Source organism: Dipteris shenzhenensis, chromosome 16 (genome assembly GCF_047967505.1).
Source record: "Dipteris shenzhenensis isolate YYH24624 ecotype China chromosome 16, Dip_SZ_1.0, whole genome shotgun sequence".
In the NCBI taxonomy this organism is placed as follows: domain Eukaryota; kingdom Viridiplantae; phylum Streptophyta; class Polypodiopsida; order Gleicheniales; family Dipteridaceae; genus Dipteris; species Dipteris shenzhenensis.
In genome coordinates this window covers 25,196,827-25,218,081 of record NC_141611.1, presented here as the reverse complement: position 1 = coordinate 25,218,081, position 21,255 = coordinate 25,196,827, and the positions used below count along the sequence as shown (strand labels likewise).

Below are 21,255 nucleotides of genomic sequence, written 5' to 3'. Positions count from 1 at the left end.
GCACCTCCAGCGACGCCTGGATGAAGCTGGTTCCGGATCAGCTGCCTACGGCGACGGTGTGGAACTCCGCCTAGGCCCTATATGTTCCAGCTGACTATCCTCATCGACAAGAGGATGCTGGATGGAAAGGCTTACCCGACCTAGTAGAGGAGACCAGCTTCCCCTGGGCCGAAACACTCCTGCTGAGGGCAGGAAACTCAACAGGTGAAAGGATCCCCACACCTGCTGAAAGGGAGGCCCTGTTAGAAGGAATCCCAATGACCGGGACCCCTAAGGTGGAGGGCACAAACTCCTCATCATCCATGAAAGTCGCCGAATCTGCCAGTGCCGAAAAAGAATTCCTGATAAGCAAGTCTGGCCGAGGAGTGCCAAGAAGACCTGCACTCGTGGAAGATAGAGGAGAAGGACCTGCTAGGCCTCTATCAGCAGAACTGGAGCTGGGGGTTGAGGAGGCCTGTGGCTGGGGTGAAGAGGAATCAGGAGCCCTCATCTGCGCCTGCACTTTCTCAGTTGTCCTGACTGTGGTAGGAACAGTCTGCGGGGAAGAAGTACCTGTAGTCCCCTCATGGTCAGAAACCAAGGGGTCAGAGACTAAAGTGACTCGGGCTGGTGGATCTAAAGGCCCCTCCTGATGTGGAACTGTAGTGTCTGGGGCTGCAGCAACATCCACCTCTGGAGTCTGGAAGGCGTCTATCTGAATAAGATCAAAAGTCTCCTCCTGAGGTAAGGGAGCCGCTCTGATAGCTCTCCATCGTGGTACTGGGTGTGCTGTGGGCATTGGGCGCCCTGCTGCCCCTGGTGGTCCTGGGGTGCGTGAAGCAGGGCGCCCTGTTGCTCTTGGTGGTCCTGAAGTGCGTGGTACAGGGTGCTGGGGAGGTGCAATCGTGGTACTACGTGAAGGAGCCGCACCAGAAGACCTCTTGGGTCTTTTTCTCTTCCTTGGGCTGTCTCTAGCAAAGTGCCCAAGAATCCTGCAAATCCTACACTGGTCCTGTCTACGTAAAATCTAGACTCTCTGTCGAAAGAGAGAGCCGTCTAGACGCTGAAGCATAATGTGGTCATCTGAGATGTTAGGGTCAGAGACAATAACCCTAACACGAGGCACCCCGTCTGCATTGACTGCCTCTGCCGAGGAAGAAGGCATGCCAGGAAGGGAGGGGATCTCCGTGACCACTCCAAATGTGGCTCCGATAGTGGCAAGCAGTCGATAGTGCTAGGCCTAGTCTATAAAAGGAAGGCCCCAGGCCTCCTAGATTCATTCAAGAGTTGTACTCAAGCTTCATGCTCTTATCAGAGCCAGTTGTACAAAGTATTATTCTATTGCAATAAAGACCTTTGGGAGGGCCCATCTCTTATTTCTGGTCCCTAGTGTTGCGCGTGCTGCGTCTCCTTCTCTCCCTCTATTCTATCACGAAGAATCTTTGAGATAAGTGCTGCAATTCTGATTATTTCAGTTTGTGTTCTCTAGTTTCTATCGCGAAGTTCTTGTGAAATATTGTGTGTGGAAGTAGCAATCTCTATTCTTTCTCTCCCTCTCTCAGCTCGTTTTGATTCCCAGAAGAAATCTTCTACTGCTAATCGTTAGATGAAGCTATTAGTTGCTGTTTTTCCCTGTTATCTATGAAATTCGAAATCTAGTCTTGGCGATTATCTGCTATGAATTGAAGATGCGTTTCTACCAGCAATGATTCGTTTTTAGGATTTCAAAGCTGAATACAGATTTTTTTAAGGGTTTTTGGTCCGGTTTCAGTAGGACTTGCAAGAGTGCTAAAAGGCTCAAAAAGATGGAGCAAGTGGCAAAAAGCAGGTCCAACAAGGCAAAAAGCACCCAGGAGATGGTGTCATTACAGAAGGCTCCATGGGGTTCTAAAAAGGATGTAAAAGCTGGCCCCAAAGTGGGTAAAAGCAAGAAAGCTCAATTTAGCTTTAGAAAAGCAGGTCTAGCTTTTAGCTAGGCCAAGTCTATAAAAGAAGGGGCCTTAGAGCTCCTAGATTCATTCAAAGTTATACTTAGCTTCATGCTGCTCTCAGAGCCAGTTGTACAAAGCTATTTTCTATTGCAATAAAGAGCTTGTGGGGGGGGGGGGGGAAGGGCAGCCCTTATTTTTGGCCCCTAGTGTGGTGTATTGTCTTCATCTCTCCCTCCCAGCACTCTTATTTTGCAGCAAATTCCTCCTATTGCGCTTCCACGCCTTCCTAGATGATTGTACGGATGATTCCAATTTCATAATTTCCGTCTTTTCACACGTTCCCTCTCTCTTCTTGCTCAGTGATAGGATAGAACAATATATCCTATGGTGAAAGTATAAAAAGTTTCTTCTTCCTCAAATATTGCATCCTTGCTAGTGATGATGTTGTGTGCTTCTGGATACCAAATTCTTTAGGCCTAGTGATCATCATTGTAGCCAACAGATATACCTCTAATTGAGTTATTATCCAATTTTCGTCTATTCGCATTGGGAATATGAGCATAAGCCGTACAGTCAAAAATCCTTAGGCCATCTATTTTAACTTAACACATCTAATAGTCTCTTGAAGATTTTTGTTTAGCACGACTTACGTAGCACTCTAGTATAAGGTTCGGACCTGTATTTACTACATCGGTCCACAAGTAGTTTGGCATATTGCAGGCTTTCAGCATATTTGGGATACACGTAGTGGTCTAGATGGGACCAGCCTTGATAGTAGGCACCTGGAGAGTCTTCACAAAGCTTCCTTCACCAGAGTTGCATATCATCACGCACGATTGTAGATGTACTTTACATATTGACACAAGTATCCTTAGTTTGTTGCACGAGACCAATCGCACAGAGGGTAGATGGTTCACTGGTTGGGCGTATTCTGTGACACGGGTGTTCCTTTACTAGTTATTTGTATCGTTTGGAAGTGGAAAGGTGAGACAGTTATTTATGAAGTTGAGGGTTGAAGAATAGTTAATTGATAGCACAAGAGGCAATCAAGGATGTTATTCTGTCCATGATCAGAGTCATTGTCTTTATTGATGCGTGATAGTGCATAGATTCTCGCCCCTCTCTTGTCATGGATAATCCATGGGACCTTTGGATTTATGGTGGCTACACCTACCATGGGACCTAGGAGAGTGGTGATGGATTGATGCAGTGTCCCTCCACAATACTCTCTTCTTCTTCAACTACAGAGTCAAGAATAATAGATGAGAATAAATTCGGAGCTTGTAGTGGACACTTAGTGAGAGAGCGCATTAGGAGTGTTTTGGCTTTACACTCCCTATAGAAATGACTCTTGGGATTCTATTGGAAGAGACAAATTTCCATGTTCTTTTGGCTCTTTCAACATGGTGGACTCCTAGTCACCTCTTGGAGATAGAGCTTTGGTGAGGATCCCCATTCACAATATTGGAGTCCATTTAGTATTGCATTTGGCGCACCAATTTGATAGGATAAGGAGACATATCTACGACATCAATTGGGGTTGTCACATGCCTCATACAATGAAGACCTTAATTTGTTTTACATGGTAGCACGAGGGCTATTGTTTGGGGGGGGAGGGGTTCCTATCCTTCCGGAAGTGTTACCGGAGGCCAAAGGCCACTGGCGTGAGAAGCCATGAGTTTTGCAATGCTCTAATGCAATGGATCGTGCAGAGCGCACCGTGCAGTAGTGTGCGAGTGTCGTATGCTATACTGCAGTGGACAACGACGTCGTACGAGTGGACTATGCTAAATGACAATCACCGGTGAACTCCACAACATAAGCAAAATAAGAAAATCCTACACTGGTGAACAATCCCCATATTCGGAAGAGACAAGCGAGATGAGAAAGTGACCGAGTTGGCCAATGTACATATCACTGGACGTGTCCCCAGGTCACAAGTCGCAAGTCACAAGAATACACAAGTCGCAAATCAGCAGAATACACAGGTCTATCCCCATAGTAGACAAAAGGTGCACACAAGTCTCTCCACATTCTCTCCTTGGCGAGCTCGTAGCTCTAGCCTCTATCTCTCCTCACTCTCCTCCCTTTCGCTCCCCTCTCGAATGCCGAATGCTGAATGCCGCGCCTTTCTCTCTCCCTTCTCCTTCATCTTCATCCCCCGCCTTGGAGGGTCCCTTCTTCGCTGAGAATTCCCCCTCTTTCTCCCCATTGGTCATCCTCTTATCTCCTTAGCTGTTGAGGATAGCCGTTGCGCCGCTGGCTCTCTTGATGGCTTCAGCGACTTCCTGACTCCCTGACTTGCCAGCCTGATGGTATAAATTCTCCATGTGCAGGTGAGCTGGTTCACCGCACCTCTTGATGGCTTCGGCGACTTTCTGACTCCCTGACTCGCCAGCCCGATGGTGTAAATTCTCCATGTGCAGGTGAGTTGGTTCACCGCACCACTGCACCACTGTATCACTGAACCACTGTGTAATATAAATACTCCTGACTCCTGACTGCTCCATGTGCTAAGCTCACTCTCCGTGTGCGCAGCTCTTGCTGGAGAGCTTTTTGTTCTGTGCGAGGCAGTCCTGCAAGGGAATGGTGAAGATTTGAGTGAGATCCTCCTCTTCCCCACATACTGGTGAGCGTTTTTTGTGAAGGACAGATAGTAGTTGGCTGTAATCTTCATTCTGTTTTTCCACCAGGGAAATATTTGAAAGAGGTGGGCCCGATGAAGCAGCTATGTAAGCTGTGAACATATCATTCTCATGAAGGGGTGGGCAATCCACAGATTTGGGCAGAATCCCTCCCTCAAATACCTCCTCTGAGGCTGAAGTGGCCGATGGAGCATCTCCGCGAGAGGGGCTCCCACTCCCGTCTCCAGTCCTGTCTCTGCCTGGGGAGGCTGAAATGTGAAGTACACCCTGGGATGACATCTCCTGAGAAAGCCCATGGGAGTGGGAGTCGGGTCCCAGGCTAAGATTCAGGTCCAATACCTGGTCCAAAACATGGTCAGAGGTCGCCTGAACTGTGGGGATGACTGCATCGGTGAAAGTGGTAGGGGGTGAAGACGAAACAGCTGCAGTCCTACGTAACAATACACCTGTCGAGGAAGTCCCGGGTACAACAGTCGTCGTCACTGGCACAACAGGAGGTGTACCTGGTGCAATCCCTCCCATGGAAAGTCTGGAGATCGCTGGAGAAGCCTGGACAAGTGTGACTGATGGAGAGGCAAGTCTTGGCACGGGCACGACTGATGGAGATACAAGACATGTCACTGATGGTAACGCTGTGGCACCGGTAACAGAATATTCTGAAGAAGCTCCGGTGCAAACTTCATGAGGTGGCGCTCGCCGAGGTGTCCTCCTGAGCGAAAGAGGAGAAGAGGCAGTCCCGGGGGAAGGAACACTGGAAGTGATAGTGAACGATGTGGAAGAGGGGGTGACAGGAGGGGAGAGAGATGTGGAAGGGAGGCGACCTGTGACAATGGGCGGAGGGTTGGCCTTCCACTGATGAAGTAAGAAGGTGAGGTGGGGCCCACAAGTACAGGTATATGTGCCCCGACGCTTGCGAACTGTGTTACGAAAGGCAGAGTAGAAGAGTGAGGCGAAATCATAGGGAGTGACCGAGAGGATGGAGTCTAAGGCAGAATGGATCGCCTTGGTGATGAAGAAGTGGCCTGGGGCAGAGTAGAAGTGTGTGAACAGATACCTCGCTAGAAGCGCCTCTCGGCTGTTTCCCTCGAGAACTTTCTTGCACTCATGTCCTCTGCGATGAGTTTTACAGGTAGACAAGAAGGACAGGAATGTGGGTGAGCCAGTGTGAGGGGGCAAAAAGGGAAGTGTGGGAAGACGGAGATATGTGGATACGAGACTAGGAGTGAACATGTGACGGGAATTCAAGAATCCGAATGTGTCTGTTGCAAAGTCATAAGACTGAATGAACGCAGTACACATTTGGACGTCCACCTGGGGAAGTGTGACATCATCAAACTCCACGAGAGACATGCGGGCTATCTCATCAGGTGACAAGATGCTAGACAGCTTGAGTGTGGGATCGAGGAAAGGTTTGAAAACCACCCGAATGATCGAGGAGGATGAAGCTGGGGGTGGAAGATCACAAGCCGTACTTGGTGGGGCCAAATCACCGCCACCGTTACTGTGACCGCTGTGCCCACTGGATGCCTTGGATGGTGTTTTGATTGTACCTGTGGGGGGCAGATAGTCAGAGCCTCCATGATCTGAATCAGAGGAACTCGAAAAAGGGGATAGCTCCTCATCCGATATGATAGTGATCCTGTCGGAGGGAGGTGAATCTGCAACTGCTCGAGGTCGTTTCGAAGTGCTTTGTGGTGTAGACCCGGCACCCAGGTCATCAGTGGTACGTTTGCCAAGTGATGCCATGGAAGATGGTCCCGATCCTGTCGTGTGGCCTGATCGAGCCCGATGGAAGTCAACGAATAAAGTATCGCGGGGTAATCTGGGTTTGTACTTGTGACGAGAGGCACGGGTAGGCATGAACGATGGCGTCGTATGGAGAGGAAAAGAGTACGGAAGGGGTGTCGATGTCGAGGTCTGGAGAGGCAAGGAGGAAGGAGGAGGTGTTGATGTCGAGGTTAAGCCCGGAATCTGCTACGAGAGATTACTTGAGCAGATCCACCAGTGCAGGCCCATGCTTCGATGGAGAGGAAAAGAGTGAGGAAGGGGTGTCGGTGGAGAGGGAGTGTAAAAGGACAGATGTAGACTAGGGGGAGGAGGGGGGCTGGAGCTAGGAGGGGAGGTGATGCAAAGGGTGTAGGGGGGAGAAGGGGGGAGAGTTGCTCCTGGGACGTGGGCAGAGAGAGGGGGCTGCGCAGGAGAGAGGGGGAGGACAAGGGTGGTGGGTAAAGGGAGAGCGGGGAGGGGCTGATGCACAAGAGAGGGGGAGGGGACTGTTGCGCAGGAGAGGGGGAGGGGACTGTTGCGCAAGAGAGGGGGAGGAGGGGGCTGTAGCGCAAGAGAGGGGGGGGGGGGGGCTGTAGCGCAGGAGAGGGGGGAAAGGGACTGTAGCGCAGGAGAGGGGGGGGGGAACTGTAGCGCAGGAGAGGGGGGAAAGGGGGCTGTAGCGCAGGAGGGGGGGGGGGAACTGTAGCGCAGGAGAGGGGGGGAAAGGGGGCTGTAGCGCAGGAGGGGGGGGGGAAACTGTAGCGCAGGAGAGGGGGGGGGAAACTGTAGCGCAGGAGAGGGGGGGGGAAACTGTAGCGCAGGAGAGGGGGAGGAGGGGGCTGTAGCGCAGGAGGGGGGGGGGGAAACTGTAGCGCAGGAGGGGGGGGGGAAAACTGTAGCGCAGGAGAGGGGGGGGAGGGGGCTGTGGCGTAGAAGGGGAGAGGGGGGGGGCAGGTGGTGGGTAAAGGGGGAGAGGGGGGGGGTTTGTGGCGTAGGAGAGGGGAGAGGGGAAGGGAGGGGGGTAAAGGGGGAGAGGGGGCTGTGGCGTAGAAGGGGAGAGGGGGGGGGCAGGTGGTGGGTAAAGGGGGAGAGGGGGGGGTTTGTGGCGTAGGAGAGGGGAGAGGGGAAGGGAGGGGGGTAAAGGGGAAGAGGGGGCTGTGGCGTAGAAGGGGAGAGGGGAGGGCAGGTGGTGGGTAAAGGGGGAGGGGGGGGGGGGTTTGTGGCGTAGGAGAGGGGAGAGGGGAAGGGAGGGGGGTAAAGGGGGAGAGGGGGCTGTGGCATAGAAGGGGAGAGGGGGGGGGCAGGTGGTGGGTAAAGGGGGAGAGGGGGGGGGTTTGTGGCGTAGGAGAGGGGAGAGGGGAAGGGAGGGGGCTAAAGGGGGAGAGGGGGCTGTGGCGTAGAAGGGGAGAGGGGAGGGCAGGTGGTGGGTAAAGGGGGAGAGGGGGGGGGTTTGTGGCGTAGGAGAGGGGAGAGGGGAAGGGAGGGGGGTAAAGGGGGAGAGGGGGCTGTTGTGCAGGAGAGGAGGAGGGGGGGGGGGGAGAGTGGTGGGTAAAGGAGGAGAGGGGGGGGGAGCTGGTGTGCAGGAAAGGAGGAGGGGAGGAAGGATGGTGGTAAAGGGGGAAGAGGGGGGGGCTGTTGTGCAGGAGAGGAGGAGGGGAGGAAGGATGGTGGTAAAGGGGGAAGAGGGGGCTGTTGTGCAGGAGAGGAGGAGGGAGGGGCAGGGTGGTGGTAAAGGGAGAGCGGGGAGGGGCTGTTCAAAGGGTGGAAAGAGAAGGTTTCTGTAAGAGAGAGGTAGGAGTTGGACATACGGTGGAAAGAGAAGGTTTCTGTAAGAGAGAGGTAGGAGTTGGACACAGGGTGGACAGAGGGTGGAAAGAGAAGGGTTTTGTAAGAGAGAGGTAGGAGTTGGACAGAGGGTGGAAAGAGAAGGTTTTTGTAAGAGAGAGGTAGGAGTTGGACATGGGGTGGAAAGAGAAGGTTTTTGTAAGAGAGAGGTAGAAGTTGGACAGAGGGTGGAAAGAGAAGGGTTTTGTAAGAGAGAGGTAGGAGTTGGACATAGGGTGGAAAGAGAAGGTTTTTGTAAGAGAGAGGTAGAAGTTGGACAGAGGGTGGAAAGAGAAGGGTTTTGTAAGAGAGAGGTAGGAGTTGGACATGGGGTGGAAAGAGAAGGTTTTTGTAAGAGAGAGGTAGAAGTTGGACAGAGGGTGGAAAGAGAAGGGTTTTGTAAGAGAGAGGTAGAAGTTGGACAGAGAGTGGAAAGAGAAGGGTTTTGTAAGAGAGAGGTAGGAGTTGGAGAGAAGGTAGAAGGAGAAGGAGTTTGTGAAACAGGATGAAAAGGGGAGGCCGTAGTTAGAGAGAGAAAGTAACACAGAGTGAAAAAAGGGAGGCCACATTTTAAGGGTGGTCATTTAGAGAGAGATAGTGGTACGGGATGAAAAAAGGTGGTCACACTTAGAGAGAGAAAGTGACTCGGGGTGAAAAATGGAGGGCTCACTTAGAGAGAGAAAGTGGCTCGGGGTAAAAAATGGAGGGCTCACTTAGAGAGAGAAAGTGACTCGGGGTGAAAAATGGAGGGCTCACTTAGAGAGAGAAAGTGACTCGGGGTGAAAAATGGAGGGCTCACTTAGAGAGAGAAAGTGGCTCGGGGTGAAAAATGGAGGGCTCACTTAGAGAGAGAAAGTGGCTCGGGGTGAAAAATGGAGCGCTCACTTAGAGAGAGAAAGTGGCTCGGGGTAAAGAATGGAGGGCTCACTTAGAGAGAGAAAGTGACTCGGGGTGAAAAATGGAGGGCTCACTTAGAGAGAGAAAGTGACACTCGGGTGGAAAGAGAAGGACCCATTTAGAGAGAAAAATTTGGCGCCAAGGGGAGAGAGGAGGAGCCATGTAGAGAGAGAAAGTGACACTAGGGGCAGAGAGGAGGACCCTTGTAGAAAGAGAAAGTGGCCCTCACTCAGAGGGAGAAGATGTCACCAGGAAGGAGAAGGACTAGGAGGGTGTTTTCTCATTGATCATGGTACCTCTTGATGCGTGACCCATTCACCGGTGCAGGTAGGAGTCTGCCTTCCAAAGTGGCCAAGTAGACTCCACCACTTGGGATAAGCTTGGCAATGAAAAATGGACCTGTCCAACCACTCACAAACTTAGGTTTGTGTTTGAGAAACTTACTGGAATACAAGAGTACTAAATCTCCGACTTTGAAATTTCTTTTTCTGAGGTTCCGGTCATGCCAAGCTTTTTGTCGCTTCTGCCAGACTTCTTGAGCGAAAACTGCTTCACGTCGATGCTCTGCCAGTGCTTCCAAATCCCACAAGCGTTCCATTGTGCAGGCCTCAAAGTTGTCATTTTTGGCTGGAAGAATCCTGTGAGTGTCAAGATGAAACTCATAAGGCATAACGGCCTCCAGTCCATAGACCAGCTCGAAGGGTGAATACCCAGTACTCGCCTTGTAAGCCGTTCGATAGGCGAATAAAGCAGCTGGAAGTACGTCGTCCCAATCGGCTAGAGAGTTTAGGCAAAGTCGATGCACGATCCCGCACATCGTGCGATTTGAGCTCTCAGCTAGACCATTGGCACGTGGGTAATAAGGAGATGAAAATTTGTGAACTATTTGAAGCAGGTGAACTAGTGCAGCAATGGTGTCATTTAGGAAGTGAGACCCTCTATCACTTATCAACTCAACAGGACAACCAAACCGAGAGATGATCTGGTCATATAGAAATGTGGCTACTACCTGGGCTGTACAGTTCTTGACTCGACCCATTTGGTTCCATAGTCGGTGGCAAGCGGAGCATACCCTGTTTCCTCGGCGTGTGGCAGGAGAGATGGGTCCAATGAAATCCAATCCCCAGCGATAGAAGGGAGGCACCGGAGTGAATGGTTTGAGAGGGAGGTACTCACGCCTCGTAGGCTTGGGGCCCGCTCGTTGACATGAATCACATCTGGTCACATGAACATGGCAGTCGCGGAAGAGCTTCGGCCACCAGAACCCTGCTCGCATGATCTTACGAGCAGTAGCATCTGAGGCCATATGCCCTCCACCTATGCCAGCATGTGCCTCTTTAAGAATGGATTGTGTCTCGTGTGGAAGCACACACCGTCTCAAGATCTGATCCTTCCCAAGCTTGTACAATTGACCTGCAATCAACTTGAAAGGAGCAGCTTGAAGGATCCGTTTGCGTTTCTCTGTTGGAGTTAATCCTGGAGGAAAGCCACCTGTAGACAAGAGGTGTACTATGTTGGCATACCATGGTGGGAAGCAGTCCAGCGCAAATAGGCATTCATCAGGTAGTGCTGTTATCCCGAACAAGCCTGCATCGGGTAAGTCATCGGTGATACCACTGGCTGGTTCCCCGGAATGTAACCTGGACAAGTGGTCTGCAGGTTGATGCAATCTCCCAGCCCTCACCACAATGTCGAATTCAAATTCTTGAAAGAGAAGAATCCATCTGCTTATCCGGCCACCAAGAGTAGGCTTATTCAATAAATACTTAAGAGCTTGATGATCAGTGATGATCACAAACTTGTTGCCCAAGAGGTAGTGACGATACTTGGTCATGGCATAAACCATGCCGAGGCCCTCCCTTTCTGTGGTACTGTAATTGCGTTCTGCTCCATTGAGTTGTCGACTCGCGAAGTAGATGGGCAAATCAATCTTAGTATCCTGGTTAGGTTGAGCCAGTATAGCACCTACTGCCCACCCACTAGCATCCACATGGACATGAAAAATTACGTCCCAATCGGGCTGCCGGAGGATGGGGGCCTTCACGAGGCGATGCTTGAGATCATCAAAGGCTAGTTGTTGTGGGGTGGCCCAGACAAACGATCGGTCTTGATGTAGGAGTTCTGTCAGTGCAATAGCAATGTCGGCATAGAAACGTATGAACCTTCGGTAATATCCTACATGCCCTAAGAAGGACTTCACCTCTTTGGGTGTACGAGGGATGGGCAATGAGATGATCACCTCTACCTTTGCGGGATCCGTGGTCATGCCCTCAGCAGAAACAATATGACCAAGGAGAACACCTCGGAGTGCGAGAAAGAAACATTTGTCAGGGTTCAAACACAGGCGCACTTCCCTGCACTTATCAAAGACCCATCTCAACTTATGTAGATGATCATTTTGTATGGCCGGATCAAGATGGGAGGCCGATTTACCATTAAAAACAGAGAAGTCATCTAGAAATACCTCAAGAAACTTGCCGATATTCTCTTGAAAGAGTTTGGTTACAAGTCGTTGAAAGGTTGCCGGGGCATTACATAATCCAAAGGGCATCATTCGGTAGGCGTATGTTCCCCATTGAGTGACAAAGGTAGTCTTGGGCTGATCCTGTTCTTTCACTCGAACTTGGTTGTACCCGCTATATCCATCCATGAATGAGTATAAAGCATGTCCTGCCACTGTCTCCAACACTCTATCTGTGAAGGGAAGGGGGAACCTATCACGTCGTGTTGCAGCATTCAAACTCCGATAGTCAACACATATTCTAAGTTTGCCGGTCTCTCTTTTGGGTACAATGACAATTCCACTGACCCAATCGGAGTAATCCCACTGGGTAGATTAATCCTGCTTGCTCCATTTTCTGTATATCTGTTTGGACTGCCTTGCCGTAGTTGGGATTCATGCGGTATGGACCTTTAATCACAGGGTCTGCATCGGGATATAAGTCGATGCTATGCTCCATGAAATCAGCGAGCACCCCCTTCAGATCCTTGTAGGACCAAGCAAAGACATCCACAAATTCTTTAAAAAGGTCGGTGACTACAGCTAGAAGATAGTCATGTTCCCAGACCCAAGTGGCTAACTTCAAATGCCTGGGTTGGTCCTCACTTCCAATGTTGAGATACCGCCAGTTCCGTGCCTCATCAACAGGGGCAATGCATTGGGATGTTGAGGTACTTGGTTCACCCATTCCTAGTCCTGTATGTGCTGGAGTATCTTCAAGGGGAAAGTCCCCCTCCACTTCTCTCAACCAAGATGAGGGGTAAGTAACTGGGGAGTTCTCAGGCATTGACTGAGATGTAGAATCAGTAGATGTTGCAGATGTTGTGTGCCTTCGATGCCTCGGTGACTATTTCAGCATGCCCCGGTAAGGTAAGCCTTCCACCTCATAAGTGGTTTCCGGAAGGTCTTGAATTGAGGGGTGGTCGGCTTTTGATAAGAAAAGGTCAAGCAAAGTGAGATCGACCATGTCCTCATCTCTGTATCCGGTATGCACCCTGGGTCCGCCCAAGACCTCAAGCTGTTGGTGGTGATTCTCCTCAAGTTCAGCAATGTCTATGTCACTTTCTTCTAAATCACTATCATCATCAGTCTCGTCTTCATTAGTGTTCCTGTTTTCTCTATCACCATCATTGCACTTAGCAGTACCATGGTTGTACACCGTAGTACCATGGTTGTGCACCGTAATACCATGATTGTACTCTGAAGTACCATTGGTGGGTTGTGCCCTACTAGCCTCGTCCCTAGTAGATCCTTCATTGGATCCTATAGTATTGTCAGCATCATTTTGACCAATGTCCTCCATGTCGGCCACTGGACGATCCTCAATGTTTACTGCAGTACCATCATTGTCCTCAGTACGATCTGTGGTGTCCACTGTAGTACCCCTAGTGACCATTCTCTTATACATGTGTGGACTATTGCAAAGTCCAAAGGGCATCCTTTCGTAAACTAGTTCAGCCAGACCCTGTCGTTCTGGGTGGATTTCTGACACTGCAAGTAGGTGTTCTTCTTGATCTTCTTGTTGGCATAGTTCCACCATGTTGACCGCTAATGAGCCCAGGGCTCCCATCCAATCCAAAATGACAGCCTCCTCGTCTTCTTGATCAGCCCGATCCAACAAGTAGGTCAAACTTTCAAATCCTTCTAGGGTTGTCTCCTCATTGATACCTTGGTCACCACCCGTGGGCCAGTCCCCACAGGCCCAATGCTCCTCTTCGACTCCGGCTTGTTCTTCAAAATCCTCCTCTCCTAGTTCTATTGGTATGTGCCTTGCCTGCCCTGTGACCATATCTATTTCGAGGGATGTCGATCCCAGGGGCAATCGAACTTCATCAGTTGACCAATCCTGAATGGCTTTTGAAGACCGCAACCATGGCCGACCAAGAAGTAGAGGGTAAGTTTGTTCATTTTCGGTCATATCAAGGACAACAAAATTGGAGAGAAAAGTTACTCCGCCAATCTTCATGTGAACACCTTTGACTGCACCCATTGGTTTTACTCTGCGTTGATCAGCCATGCGTACCTGAAAGTGAACATCACTTGTCAACTTCAACCCTAGTTTTTGGAGTGTACCTTTTGGCATAATGTTCACAGCCGCCCCACCATCGAGGAAGACGTCCTTCAGCTCCACGCCATGGATCTCCACGGTGAGCTTGGGACTTTGTTCACAAGTGAGGGCAGCGTAGGCAGAGAAGTGGTCCGGTGTAGACCCATGCTGAGCCGGTAATGTCTCTGGTGGTGGCCCACTCGGAGTAGATCCCTTGTGTCGACCTCCTGGGAGGCGATTCAGAAACGTAATAGTCTTATGCTTGATTTGGGGGGACAATAGGCAAAGTTGTCGTAGAGTGAGGTTGGGTTTGAAACTCATAAGATCTTCAAACAAGGAGTAGTGGTGGACACTAGCATTAGCCTTTTGCAACTTCATCCTCCTAGCCTCTGGCCGAGGGTCGAAGCTTACACGAGGATGTGGATGTAGGTCTGAACTGTGAGTCATTGTCTCCAGTGGTTTCTCTTCCATTACTCCTTTCCCTTTTTCCTGGGCAGAACTAGATCTTGTCCCCATAGCCTCTTCTCTGTTGAGTGCTGTTGAGGACAAAGTGGGAGGACCTACTCGTGCCTCCTTATCCCGGTACTGTCCGAGGGTTGTCACTTCTGTTGCAAACCTCACAGTTCTGGACTTGCGGGATGGAAGCTGACGTGTGCTACCTTCATCTTCAGAACTTGTTTGAAGATCTCTCGTGACACCCTTTACTACCTCCTGATACCTCAAAGGCATAGAGTGATCCCCCGAGGATGAGGCACTCCCAGAGTTAGTGGTTGACCTTAATGGTTGTGGGCCCTTCGAGTTTGTTTCTGAATCACTATCAGAAGCCAGCATGGGTGGTCTATTCCTGGGCGTACTGTGTACCTTGGAGGAGGAGAATGACCTCGGTGGGGGAACACTTGTCGAACTCATTGGTGCTGAGGTCTCCGGTGCTGACTCTGAGTCACCCTTACATTTGTCACCTTTTGTATGTGACCGTGTCACAGCGCCCAACACTGCGCCAATCAAATGGGGATTGTTGCCCTCCCCCGCCACTACTACATCAACCATATTCACTTGGGATGCGGGTTCCACTCTTCTATTGGGACAATCTCTGGTATAGTGGTCATTTGTGTTGCACTGTGTACAAGAGGGTCCCCCGAACGGCTGTGTACAATCATCTTGGTAGTGGCCGTACTCGCCACATCTGTAACACATGATGGGTCTTCTAAAGTTTGTACCCCTGCCTGCACCTCCGCGTCCACCTCTGAAACCACCCCTTCGACCGCGTTGATAAGAGGGTCCATAGCCACCTCCTGACATAGGTGGTTGGTACGGGGCATAGTATGGTTGAGGATAGAAATAAGGGGAACCAATTGAATTGGGGGCAGGAGCTTGGAGCAAAGGGGGAGTCGGAAGCAATGGAGGTGGCATGACAGGAGGAGGAGGTGGCTCAGATGCTCGTGCAAGAGGGGGAGCAGGAGATACTTCTGCTGGTCCAAAAGTTATGGGTACCGTTCTGTTGACTGCAGCAATCAGAGGTTCCCCTGAGGTATACTCTGGAAGAAGCTTCCTTAATCCTTTAAGGTACCTACACTCAGAGGCATCATGTCCATGGATCTCACAAAATGTACAAAATGAGGTAGAAGTAGGTACCTTTCGCTTGGAGGGGCACTCCCAGTAACCATGGTTAGAACCCTTGCATTCGGTGCACCAAAGGCCACTTCAAATTTGGGCCTCAAAGGACGATTGGCCATCCACCTTTATTCTATCTTTCGGGCCTTCTTTGATTTCTTCTAACTCCTTCTTGAGTTGCTGCCATGCGGATGATCCCTCCTCTCTTGGGAGTTGGGTGGTCGTATTCGTTGATGAGGCAAAGCTTAACTGTGACCGTTCCATCTTGACAGCTTCTTTTAGGAAGTCTTGAAGTGAGGCATGTTCAGGGAGTTTATCCACCAACCTTATAGCAATGGAAGGGGGTAATGCTTTCAAAAACCATCCCTTCATAACAGCATCATTAGGTGGCACAGACATCTTTGCCGCCAAGACCCTCATCCTTGTGTACATCTCAGAGATGCTTTCTCCAGGCTTCATGGTGTCAGTGGACAACTCTTGGACAATCATGTGTTCGAATTTTTCCAACTTGAAAGTGCGTAAGAATTCCTCCCTTAGGTCTGTCCACGTCTGGAAGTGGTCCGGAGGAAACTGACTGTACCATACATCCGCTGCATCCTCCAATGACGAAGGAAAGATGTGAAGGAACGCATGCTCATTCTCCACACCTTTAGCTTTACATGCTGTGAGGAACTTCCTCACATGAGCTTCCGCATCCTCATGGAGGTGGCCTTTGAACTTTTGAGTCTTCACGTGGACCTTGTTGAGTAGCTCAAGAAGTCTAGCTCTGTCTGGGGGACTGAGAACGGCCATCCCCACCCGAGAGGTTGGAGAAGATGCAAGAGTTGGAGGGAGTCCTGATGGGGCTGTAATGAGTGTTGGTGTTCCCAAGGAGGAGACCACCCCGACAACTCCTCCTGTGGAGGACCACAATGGGGAAGTCACTACTGATGTAGTCATAGAGGGAGTGTACCCAGATGGTAGCGCGTAAGTGGGGGGTCTCGGTGTTGCAGAGGGAAAGGGTGAGAACATGGAAGATGTGGGGGTGAAAGAGGATGGGGGAGCATTTGGGAAAGAAAGGGACGGAGCTGAAGTCATGGATGAGTAGGCAGAAGGGAAGGAAGGAGGTGGTGGAAAAGGCAACACCGGTGTGGATGGAAAGGGAGGTAAAGGCATGGCCGGAGCAAAAGTACCCCCCAATGGAATAGATGTAGAAGAAGGATTAGCTAGGAGCCCGGAGCTATGCATAACAGATGAGGTCGCAGCTTGTCCACAAGAGGTTGAGGCAGGAGCAGATGGAGTCACCACTCCGGTAGAAGAGGTGGTTGATGAAGACATCGTTGCAGGAAGAGAAGAGGGGCTTCCTTGACCTTGATGAGTCCCTGAGGAGCCCTCGTCCTTAGTACCCTCTTCTTTTCCGCTTTGCACTTCTTCTTCTCCGGAGTCCGGATCTGACCACCAGGGTCCCTGTTGGTCCAAGTCAATGAGAGTGTCGATGAAGTTACTTGCTCTGGCTACTGCTCCAGTGGGCTCACTTTGTGCTCGAGTTGAGGGCTTCGCAAACTTACGTCGCACATAATGCTTCTTGTACCTAGTTTGGTCTGCCGGAAGTCTTTTCTCCACTCTCCTCAAGTACCTCCTAGTTCTCTCACTAGCTCCTTCAAAGGTTTCAGAACTACTCGGCATAAGACCTCTCTCTAGGACCCTAGATCACGACTTCTCTCGTGCTACTCAATACCAGCAGTGTCCCACCGTGATCGCCATAAACTGTTTGGGGGGGGAGGGGTTCCTATCCTTCCGGAAGTGTTACCGGAGGCCAAAGGCCACTAGCGTGAGAAGCATGAGTTTTGCAATGCTCTAATGCAATGGATCGTGCAGAGCGCACCGTGCAGTAGTGTGCGAGTGTCGTATGCTATACTGCAGTGGACAACGACGTACGAGTGGACTATGCTAAATGACAATCACCGGTGAACTCCACAACATAAGCAAAATAAGAAAATCCTACACTGGTGAACAATCCCCATATCCGGAAGAGACAAGCGAGATGAGAAAGTGACCGAGTTGGCCAATGTACATATCACTGGACGTGTCCCCAGGTCACAAGTCGCAAGTCACAAGAATACACAAGTCGCAAATCAGCAGAATACACAGGTCTATCCCCATAGTAGACAAAAGGTGCACACAAGTCTCTCCACATTCTCTCCTTGGCGAGCTCGTAGCTCTAGCCTCTATCTCTCCTCACTCTCCTCCCTTTCGCTCCCCTCTCGAATGCCGAATGCTGAATGCCGCGCCTTTCTCTCTCCCTTCTCCTTCATCTTCATCCCCCGCCTTGGAGGGTCCCTTCTTCGCTGAGAATTCCCCCTCTTTCTCCCCATTGGTCATCCTCTTATCTCCTTAGCTGTTGAGGATAGCCGTTGCGCCGCTGGCTCTCTTGATGGCTTCAGCGACTTCCTGACTCCCTGACTTGCCAGCCTGATGGTATAAATTCTCCATGTGCAGGTGAGCTGGTTCACCGCACCTCTTGATGGCTTCGGCGACTTTCTGACTCCCTGACTCGCCAGCCCGATGGTGTAAATTCTCCATGTGCAGGTGAGTTGGTTCACCGCACCACTGCACCACTGTATCACTGAACCACTGTGTAATATAAATACTCCTGACTCCTGACTGCTCCATGTGCTAAGCTCACTCTCCGTGTGCGCAGCTCTTGATGACCTGTGGTTGACATGTGTCGACCTGTGGTTGACCTGTGTCGACCTGTGGTTAACATGTGTCGACCTGTGGTTGACAGCCTCGGACAGTACTCCTGGATGAACCCATGTGATCGCGTGGCTAACTTGTGTTGACACATGGTCAACATGTGGTCAACAGATGTCGTCATGTGGTCAACGCTTGTCGACAGGTGGTCGTGTGATAAGGTAACAGCTATCTTGATCCACAGGAGTCCCTCAGCTAGATGCAGCACCAATCTCTATAACTAGGCCTCATTCTTCATTTGTAGATCCAACATGGGAAGTTATTGCCACTCACATTGCATGGTAGATATGGTGATCCAAATGCACAAAGGCTGTAGATGGGACTCGTACTTTTGCCTCTCAGTAACTATTTAATACCCGGTAGAAAATTATTCACACCTTCATGGCCACTAGGGAGTAGGATGCGTGAGCTCCTTAGGCATTGTTATGGCTAGGAGATCTTCTTTCATGAGAGAGTGGAACCATAGCTTATTTTTCACATGTATTGCCACAAGGCCTTCATGGCATTTGGTTATGACAACCTCATTTCATTTCTGCATGATTTTGCATGAGGTTTTTCACTATTTCTTTTCATAGATTTATGTATTTTGGTCATACTTAATAGAAGTTCATGTTTTTGCACAAAAAGAAGAAGAAAATCAACATTCCAATCCACAATCACTTTCATAACTAAGCATCGTGTCTTGTATGGATGTGTTTAAACATAAATTGTCATGTGAGCATAAAAGCATTAAGGTTTTGTACGTTTCTAAGATGCACACTCTTTTGTAAGTTTTTAGGATGTGCACTCTTTTGGGCCTTATTTAAATCACTTTTTGTCGAGGGCTGATTCCCTCATTGTTTAAATAAGGCAGTCTTAGCATACAATTTAAGAGCAAAAATATGATGGCATATAAGTGTCAATGGTCAATATCAAAACCTTACTGGGATCAATAAAAAGTGAATATATGCTTAGTAGTGAAAAAGGATCAAAGAGTGACACAAATTTACCGGGATTGCCGCCCAAACATCCTTTCTGGGTCAGCATATCTTTTTGCTTTCAATCCTTTTCTTTCAACATAAGTTAGCAATGTGCCTCCAATATTACACATGACCACCAATTTTTTGTTTTTGTCACCTCCTACAGCCTGTAATGCCTGATGAATGAAATCTGGATTGCGCTCTGTACAAGTTGCAAGATTTTTAAAGATTAGCAAAATGCAAAACCCAAACAATATTGGAGGCAGAGAAGATAAACTCTTTGTGCTCTTGGTGGCTAACCCATCAAGCGATGAAATTATTTTAAGTCAAAAGCGCCCCGTAATGAATGAATAGTATTTTTTGCCGACCTCTACAAAGATGCAATGTCAAATCAAAGTTTCATGGTTGATGGTAGATGCCCCAGGTGCAAATGCATACATGTCATAAAATTTACACAAATAGACGTACTGAAGGTCATGTCCTTACTATTAACCTCCCCTAGCGAGCAAAAGCAAATAAACATGGATTATGAAAACCTATCAGTACTATGCAGCAATTGTAACTGCTTGCCATGTATGAATCACTATCTGCTCTAAGGATTGGGATAACCTTCCCATAACAATATGCTGGCCGAAGTAAATCCTAGAAGAAGTGGTAGAAAATATTGAAGAATTGTAATGCTGCAAACACTTACAAACAAGAAGAGAAAAGATCAGAACAGCTACTTGCATTGACAAAGAGTTTCCTATCTTGCACCTGTTGCTCCAAATAGGGCACCAGCCTTCCTCACCTGTGTCTCCATGTCTCTAAGTCTCTCTTTCTCTTACTGGTACTTTCACATGGTATCAGAGCTAGGAAACTAGTTTGTACTACTGTCTACGTCGAGCTGCATCTTCTCCTCTGTGGACAGCTCTAAAATCGTCATTTCTGATGGAAATTCTCTCCACTTGTCATGAGTTTCCAGCATATTGTGTGCAGGCTAGTGCTGCCTTGAAATCTTGCTACTACTGGTGGTCATTTCTCAGAATAAGTTGCCGATTCTCTCTACAACATCTTGTCAGTTCAGCCCACCATGCTGATGCCGCTGTCGCCTGACAAAATCGCCGTCAGCATTTCTTGATCATTCTGAGCTAAATGTGCTACCTCTAATGTGAGCAATGGTCAGAAATGCCCTCATCCTACAGCCACCTGCACACGATTCTGAATGCCATGAAGTCTTGCTGCTGTCGGCCTATGCCAGATCTCGTTTTTCTTTTGGTTGTTGCTACATGTGGAGGAGCTACCCAAGTGCTGCCCGTATTTCTTCCTGCTCTGCCCTGCCATTCTTAACTGTTGGTCGACAGTCCTACGCAACATATCTACAAAAAAGTTGCTGCCTGAAGACAGTCTGCTGGAAGCTGCCAGACACCTCTATTTCAAGACTACCGGCATTTCAAGTTACGCACTATCTGTCCTGCTGGTTATAGCAGTCTTTCTTCTTTTGTTCCCACCATTTTTGGAGGAAATCTGTCTGACTTTAGATATGATGCATGTGCTCTTGGGGGATCAAAACAGCAGCAGTTCTGCTGCTATTTTCAGTGGCTATATCAGGCTGTTACCATCTTTGGTAGGGATTGCTTTGCATCAATGCTCCTGCTATCTTGGGATAACATATCTAAGTCGTCATTTTCCAGCATGTTGCTTTCCACAATGAAGCTGCCATCCCGATAATACTCTTTTATTCTGCCCCATCACAATCTTTGGAGCCATCTGATTGGTTCTAGAGCATTTTCTTAGGATTGACATACTCTAATCATTCGGAGAAGTATTTTTCTCAAGATGGCTCTATCTGCATCCTTTCTTTCCATGAATGATGTGGAGAAATTCTATGGTAGTGGATTGCCCCACATGGCAGCCAAAAATACAACCTATCCTGATGCGACAAGGCCTAAAGGAGTTGTTACTGGGGATGAGGAGACTCCTTCTTCATATTCAGCAGCATCAATGCAATAAGAAGGTGATTGATATTATTAGCCTCAGGCTGGTTCATTCCCCTATCACGTCGATTTCTTTTTTTTCAAGAAAAGTACTTCGTTAAGTATGAATAAAAACCGCAAAGCAAGCTCAAGTGCGGGAGTACATCATGTCAAGCATGAGAAAAAACAGCTCAGAATGAGCAAACAAAAATCCTAGGTGGCGGCTGAAAATGCCACCTCATCCCTGAAGGAGAGTCAGAGAAGAAAGGAGAACCCTTCCAGACTCTGAGAAAAGCAACTCTCCTAGCAGTAGCAGTCCTGGAGGTTCCCTGTATGTTCGCCCAAATGGCCATCAAAGTGTGTATAGTATCTGCCGAGATACTGGCCATAGTCTGAGAAGGGTGAAC

The 21,255-nt window shown here is 49.3% G+C and overlaps 1 protein-coding gene across 1 annotated transcript in view; it reads right to left on the bottom strand.

The window, feature by feature from the left end:
* LOC147892738 (rhodanese-like domain-containing protein 14, chloroplastic) overlaps nucleotides 1-21,255 on the bottom strand; it is a 91,483-nt gene that overhangs the window by 19,389 nt on the left and 50,839 nt on the right. The window contains exon 5 of the mRNA XM_087387687.1: nucleotides 18,924-19,095. Coding sequence (XP_087243813.1) covers nucleotides 18,924-19,095 — 172 coding nt within the window. The remainder of the gene's footprint in view (nucleotides 1-18,923; nucleotides 19,096-21,255) is intronic.